General features: G+C 50.9%; 1 protein-coding gene across 1 annotated transcript; it reads left to right on the top strand.

The window, feature by feature from the left end:
* The first annotated feature begins 282 nt into the window (after positions 1 to 282).
* On the top strand, positions 283 to 1,601 carry MAS1 (MAS1 proto-oncogene, G protein-coupled receptor). The gene has a single exon (XM_056126049.1). It carries the CDS (start codon positions 283 to 285, stop codon positions 1,255 to 1,257), a length of 975 nt encoding a protein of 324 aa, XP_055982024.1. The 3' UTR covers positions 1,258 to 1,601.
* The last annotated feature ends 6,208 nt before the right edge of the window (positions 1,602 to 7,809 follow it).

Here is a 7,809-nt window from a genome sequence, read left to right as displayed (position 1 = left end):
ATCGCCATGACCCAATTTTCATATTTTTTTTTTTTGCTTTTTTTTGGGTCACACCCGGCGGTGCTCAGGGGTTACTCCTGGCTCATGCACTCAGGAATTGCTCCTGGCGGTGCTCAGGGGACCATATGGGGTGCTGGGACTCGAACCTGTGTCGGTCATGTTGGCTGCGTGCAAGGCGAAGGCCCTACCCGCTGTGCTACCGCTCCAGCCCCGCAATTTTCATATTTTTTGTCACCTTATTTGCAGGAAGTCCCCTGCAGAACCCCAGGCCAAGACTGCCTCATGGAGGGAGCAAATGTTACGTCGTACCCTGGAGGGGAGCCCCTCAACGCTTCCAGCGGCAGGAACGCATCTCAGGGAAGCCTCCACTGGGAAATCCCGATTGTGCACGGTGTGATCCTAGGCGTCTCCCCACTGGGATTTGTGGAAAATGGGGTTCTCCTCTGGTTCCTCTGCTTCCGGATGAGAAGGAACCCCTTTACGGTCTACATCACGCACCTCTCCATCGCCGATATCTCCCTGCTCTTCTGCATCTTCGTTCTGTCAGTGGACTACATTTTGGATTTCGAGCTCACTCCCAGCTATTACTACACGACCATCCCCTTGTCGGTCACTTTCCTGTTTGGCTACAACTCTGGCCTCTACCTGCTGACAGCCATCAGCGTGGAGAGGTGCCTCTCTGTCCTATACCCCATTTGGTATCGGTGCCATCGCCCCAAGCACCAGTCGGCCTGCGTCTGTGCCCTCCTGTGGGCACTCTCTTGCCTAGTGACTGTCACAGAGTACGCGGTGTGCATCACCCACTCGCAGAGGGACTTCTCTGGGCACTGCCAGGCTGTGATCATCTTCATCGTCATCCTCAACTTCTTGGTCTTTGTGCCACTCATGTTGGTGTCCAGCCTCATTCTGGTAGTGAAGATCCGCAAGAACGCGCGGGCGCCCCACACCTCCAAGCTCTACATCATCATCATTGTCTCCATCATCGTCTTCCTCATCTTCGCCTTGCCCATGAGGCTTCTGTACCTGCTCAATTTCCAGGATTGGTCCATGTTCGGGTATTTGCACCACATCTCCCTGCTCTTCTCCACCATTAACAGCAGCGCCAACCCTTTCATCTACTTCTTCGTGGGCAGCAGCAGGAAGAGGCGGTTCCAGGAGTCCTTAAAGGTGGTCCTGACCCGGGCTTTCAAGGACGAGACCCAGCCCCAGCGCCAGGCGGACAGAAGCCATGTGGCCATGATCGAGACCATCCTCTGAGCCTGAGGAAGAGAACCAGGAGTTTGGATCAGGAACCCCGAGCACTCCAGACCGGTGCTGAGAGGAGCAGGGAGGTTTTTCTCACCCCAGGGCCAGATACCTCATCCCACACGCATGTGACCTGAATCCCGCCATGGGTCTCTTGGTGCACTGTGTCCCCAGACAGTGCTGCATGCCCGGACCCCTGGCTGGCTTCTGGACCAATCACAAAACCCTGCCTGTGCCTCACTGACTCTTCCAGCTTGCTTTCCCATGGACAAGCACACCACCTCCAATAGGAAGGCTTCCGGGTGTGTCCCGGAAGTGTGAGGAGGTGTGATGTAGTGCCAACAATGAAGGTTTGGGATCACCTCCAGGACCCCATATGTGGAATCTCACGTCCTCACTTTTGATGGTGGCTGTGAGGTACCCCCACCCATTTGTCCGGAGGGGACACAGAAGCCGTTGGCATGTGTCAATGTTGAATAAATGTCTTTTGTCGCTCCCTGATATGGGATACGGACTACCCAGTTCTGGTTTGCATTTCCCGGTGCGGGTACATGCATGGCTCCTGTGGGTCCTCCGTCTTGAAGGTTGATCATGTGGTGACGAGGCAGAGGCACAGGAAGACCCCTGAAGAGTGACTCCTGCAGCTCACCCCCCCTCACCACCCCCCAGGCTAGTCTCAGAGCGCTCTGTGGTAGTAAAATCTGTTTGGGACCCCTTCTGCTCAGTAGAGATTTAGAAATGGCCCCCAGGCTACAGTCTTGTGAGAAACTGCTCCTTGGAAACGCCATTCCTTCGCACTCTGGTGTCGGGAACTGGATTCCAGGGGATTTTTCTGGAGTTTCTGAGACCAGGAGTGAAATGTTCATACCTGAAGATTCTTGTTAGATTTTGAGGATAAATTCTCACATATGGCTTCTGAGTACAGCACGAATAAACTCTACTTGCTTAAAATTAAAAAAAAAATTTTTAAATAAGCTTAAAATTAAAAAAAAAAAAAGCCCAGAAATGTTCCTACTGCTGGGTTGATTAGCACTTGCGAGCTCTGTGTATCTCTGTCGGAAACCAGGAGCATAAGCCGATGTGAAGGTGTGGCATAAATATTTCAGGATTGTGTTAATGCAAACGCCATGGTCATGCTGACTTCCTGATGTGTGCTTTTGATCTGAGTGTGCCCTTTAGACCTGGGCAGAAAGCTCAAAACAGTCCTAAACCCCATTAAACAAGAATGGAACAAGAAAAGATCATTAAAAACCCTGCAGGCTCATTAGCTCCTGGGAGCCGTTTGGCGGTCGACAGGGAAAGCGGACAGCTGAGCACTGGCACTCCCGCGGGAGGGGCTCAGGCGGCCGGGCACCCCACCACTTCGCAGAGGGAATGGCAGGGCTTCTGGGAACTTGGGAGGATTTCAGCCCCTCCCCAATCTCGCCCTTCATTTCATTTCTTTTCTGTTCCCTCCTTTAGTTCTTGGGCCACACCCAGCAGTGCTCAGGAATCACTCCTGGCAGTGCTTGGGAGACCATATGTGATGCTGGGAATTGAACTCCGGTCAGCCACATGCCAGGCAAACGTCCTCCCCACTGTCCTATTGCTCTGGTCCCTTCATTTTTATAGACCAGCTGAGTTTCGGTTTGGGAGGGTGGACACACACGCGGGAGAGGGTCACCAGCTTGTCAAAGCAGCTGCAAGATCGCTCGATGCCAGGAACTTCGACTTTGGTGTTTTGATGTATATTTTTTGGAAGACCCTCTTCATTGTTTCCCTAAATCACTTGATCACTTGACTTCCCTTTAATCATCGATTTGCTCAAGTGGGCGCCAGTAGCGTCTCCATTCATCCCTGTTGCATGCTAGTGTAGCCCAATGGCGTCTATTCATTCTAGGAACACGAAGAGCCTCAAACCAATCATTCAGGGTCTTGACGAAGAAGTCTGACCATCTTGTAGGTGGGCAGCCATGCGGTCTTTTGACGTCCCATGGAATCCAGTCGGTAATGGCTCTAGTCCAGCGGTCATCTCCAAATCTCATTACGTGTCCAGCTCATCTGATTTTCGACGCCTTAGCAAACAAGACAGCGTCCCTGATTCTTGACCATTGACAGAGGTCGGAACTCTGGATTCTTTCTCTCATTTGAGTGAAACATGATACTCCAAGCATAGCTCTTTTGATTCCTCCGGAATAGTGTTCTCATCCTGTTTTTGTAGGGCCAGTTTCCCTAAATCACGGTCTTCCCATTATTCATCAATTTGCTTGAGCGGGCCCAGTAACGTCTCCATCATGAGACTTCTTGTTACTGTGTTTGGCATATCGAATACGTCACGGGGAACTTGCCAGGCTCTGCTGTGCGGGTGAGAAACTCTCGGTAGCTTGCTGGGGTCTCTGAGAGGGGCGGAGGAATCGAACTCGAGTCGGCCATGTTGGATGCATGCAAGGCAAACGCCCTACCACTGTGCTATCACTCCAGCCCACTTCCCTAAATAGTCGCCTCCATATCTCTTCTCAAGGATTTATATTTTATACGACACTTAGATTTTTATTCGTTGATTTTAATTATATTTTTCAAAAGTGTGGATCGGAAGCCAGCTTCGAATGTACCCAGCCCTGCCCAGCCCAGTATTGGTGCTCTTTTCTCTCTGGTGAGTCGTGCTCACTGGGAAGTGTGGTCTTGCGGGCACTTGTGTGTATTATGTTGTGGTTGTTGGTGCTGTATTAAGATGACTGAATTGCGTTGTGCTGTGCTCTACTGTTTTGTGTTGAATTGCCTCTTATAGCATCATGTTGTGTCACATGGTGTTGTGTGGCATTGTGCTATGTCATGCTGACTCTAAAGGAAAGCATTCTTATAGCTAGAGAGAGAGGACAGGGGTAAAGGCTCTTGCCTTACACGTGGCAAATCCTGATTCAATTCTATCCCTGAGGACCACCAGGAATGATCCCTGAGCATGAAGTCAGGAATAAGGGCTGAACACAACTAAGCGTGACAACCTCCAGTTTTTTTTTTTAAGCTACCCATGACATATTAAGCTACCTGTGACATATCCAATATGCCAAACACAAGTAACAACAAGTCTCACAATGGAGACATTACCACTCAAGCAAATCGATGAACAACGGGAGGACAGGACAGTGCTACAGTGCCTTTTTTTTTTTTAAGATCAACAGTCATCAATAACCTAAAGAATGGAAGTCATTGAGGTCCAGAAAGATGACTTAAGGGACCAGAGCACTTTGCATGGAAGAGTACTGAGTTTGTTCCCCAGCGCCAGCTGGTCTTCTGGGACCACCTCGAGCACTGAGTCAGGAGTAGTCCCCAAGCACTGCTAAGTTTGGGCCCAAGACCCAAAGAAGATACAAATAAGATTGAAAAATGTTGAGAGACAGCACAGCAGGTAGGGTGCTTGTCTTGCACATGGCTGACTCCAGTTTAATCCCCATCACCAATGTGGTCCCCTGGGCCTAACAGGACTGACCGCTGAGCACTGCTTGGTGTAGGGCAACCCCACCCCTACTCCCACCACACACACGCAAAGAGACGTGTTTAGTGTGGTCTGCTACTGCTGACACCACCTTATTCCACCACGGTCTCCCCCAAGGCTACCCTGTTACCCCACAGTGATCACATGCTTACTGCTCCCCCAAAGTACTGGAGCAGAGTGTGATCGAAAACGCCAGCTCACCCGGGATGCTCCTGCCCTTCTGAGAGAAACTTGGCCTCTACATCCCAGAACTCCTCTGTTCGTTGGGTGTTGGGGTGCGCTAAACTAGCCAACCCGCTGTGCTCCCCGCCTTGGGGAGCGACCCACCCCTCCCTTCTGCAAGGTTCCCCACCCTTCAGTAGGTACCCCCAAGCCCATCCCCAGCTCAGAGCAGCACTGGCTCGGGCATGGCGCTGGCCCCAGGGTTGTGCCTGTTGTCCTTCCTGTGACCCCTTTCTCGCCCTGGAACGCTTTCCTGGTTTCTCATAGAAACAACAAAATAGAGAACCCTAAAAGATAAGGGAAAACAGTGTTCAGCATCTGGGTAATTTGCCTCTGAAAATTTTCCCCAAAATGGCCGGGGAGCTAGAACATGAAGGACGCTTGCCTTGCACACGGCTGACCTGGTTTCTGTCTCCAGCACTCCGGATGGTCCCCTGAACCAAGAGTGATCCCAGAACCAGGAATAACCCCTGAGCACCACTGGGTGTGGTCCAAAAATCAAAAAAGAAAAGAAAAAGAAAAATCAAGACATTTCTCCATTCCATTCACATTAGGCCCACACCCAACTCACACATCCAAGACCGTTGGAACTCCGGGGCCCCATGACAGCAGACCCCATCTTGACCTGCTTTCTGAATGTTTTTGGATTTCATTATTTCCCATGAGCAAGGGAGGAGACACATTTCTGTATTACTTCTAGAGCCCAGGACAGCTGTAGGCTTGATTGTGCATGAAGACGCCTTTGGCTTAAACAGAAGGCGGAGAGTAGATGGGGTGCAGGGAATGTCCCGAGAGCCATCCTTTCTGTAGCAATGTTCTGGAAGGTACGTGAATGTGGTTGGGAGGCCAAGCTGGGGAGCTGTGAGGGCTGGGTAGTAGCGGTTCATGCATCTCTTTCCTGGTTGTGTGGCCCCACCAGGCCTTCCCAGGTCTCGTCCCAGCCTTGGAAGCAGACGCCAGTGCCCAGCCAATAGGTGGGCATGCCAACAGGAATTAATGATGGAACCAGAATGCAAACTCTGACCGTGTGACCTCGGAACAGCTCTGCTTCATCTCACACCAATATTATTCCTTCTCCAATTCGTCCGAGATTGCTTTGGCTGTTACTCCCGAGAAGGGAGCGGGGCGGGGGGGGGGGGGGGGGGGGGTCTGACACACCAGGTAGATGACACGAGGATTTATGGGGGAGGAGAGACTAAGAGGTTCCTCCAAGCCCAATATTTTTAATGGAGGTAAGGGGTGCGGAGTGGAGCTCTTAAGAAAACGTAATCCCAGGGTGGCGGGAGGAATACTGGGAATATCGGTGGTGGAAAATGTGCACTGGTGGAGGGATGGGTGCTCAATCATTGTATGACTGAAACTTAATCATGAAAGTTTGTAATTGTATCTCACAGTGATTCAATAAAAAAAAGAAAAAAGAAAGAAAGAAAACAGTCTTCATGTTCTGCCTCCTAATTACCTCCCCCACCCCCGCCTTCCTCCTCCAGCCCAGCTGCTGTCAATTGGACTGGATTGGACTGTTACGGTTAAACTCTTTGGAGGGGGTGGAATGGGGCCCCTTACAGGAATTCCCTTTTGGGGGTTCCGTGCAAGGCTCTCCTTGAAACTGCGCTGCCACTACAGGGCAGTGAACATAGCCTGTGTGCCTGAAGACTCTTCCCAGAGGGAGAATCTGAAAACTCCCACCCCAGGGCCCTCTCCACTTGGTGGCTATTCTCCCTGTGGCTGATGCAGGTGGAGCCCGGGCTCTGTATCTCACAGGAAGTCAAGACACAAATGTTCTCGGCAGAGCCTGGCAGGTTGGCGGGTACAGAGTAGAAGCATGACAGATGGGCTGGAGACAGGAAGGACTGACTCTCGGGGCGTCTTGAGAGGAGAAGGGAAACCCGGGAGATGGGGCACACGGCGAGATCCTGGGGCAACGGGTGGGCAAAAGTGGAGTGGGCTCGAGAGTGAACTGTACACAAACTTAGGACTACACGTGAATTACATAATTAGTGATTTGCATGATTGAACTAAAGCAGCTTCCACATAAAAGATGAAGGACGGCTCAGGACTTTGCCCTTTGCCCTTTCTTGCCTCCCATTTGTGCTTCTTCAATGACAACAGTCCATGGGTTTCCCTCTACCCACAACTGTCTGCACCGCTGCCTCCATGGCCTCATGTGCTTGCCATTCATGAGCATTCATTTAGATCACACATAGCCATGCTTGTGTGCTATGCCACATGTTCTGTCAATTTCTTGTGTTTTTTTTTAGGGGGCTACACTTGGCAGTACTCAGGGGGCTTACTCCTGGCTCTGCACTCAGGATTTACTCCTGGTGGTGCTTGGAAAACCATATGGGATACTGGGGATTGAATCTGGGTTGGCCACGTGCAAGACAAGCCCTATCTGCTGGATTATCTCTCTATCCCTCTTTCTTCCTTCCTTTCTTTCCTTGTTTTTGGGCTACACATGGAGGTACTCAAAGCTTACTCTTGGCTCTGGACTCAGGGATCACTCCCGGCTCAAGGGGCCATTTGTGGACCAGAGATGGAACCCAGGGTGGGCTGTGTGTAAGGCAAGTGCCCTGCCCACTGAACTATCTCTCTGGTCTCTGTAACGTGACTTTTCCTTTAGCAAGATGGTGAGGCTGCACCAGGTTGAGTTAGACACAGTCCAACCGGCGAGTGGAATGTGCTTCTCTGGGGGTGACCGCCTGCTCTGCAGCCTGAGTTTCTGATTGTTGGCCCCTTTTTTAATTTAAAACTTCATTTTTATAAATAAATACTTATATTCACAATATTTGATTGCATTTAATATTCAAACACCAATCCCACCACCATTGCACCTTCCCACATTTCCATCCCGAATCCCCAAACCCTTACCC

The sequence above is a fragment of the Sorex fumeus genome, unplaced genomic scaffold (assembly GCF_029834395.1).
Source record: "Sorex fumeus unplaced genomic scaffold, SorFum_2.1 ptg000061l, whole genome shotgun sequence".
NCBI lineage: Eukaryota > Metazoa > Chordata > Mammalia > Eulipotyphla > Soricidae > Sorex > Sorex fumeus.
The sequence above is the reverse complement of the archived record's forward strand: the minus strand, read 5'-3'. Positions and strand labels throughout refer to the sequence as shown.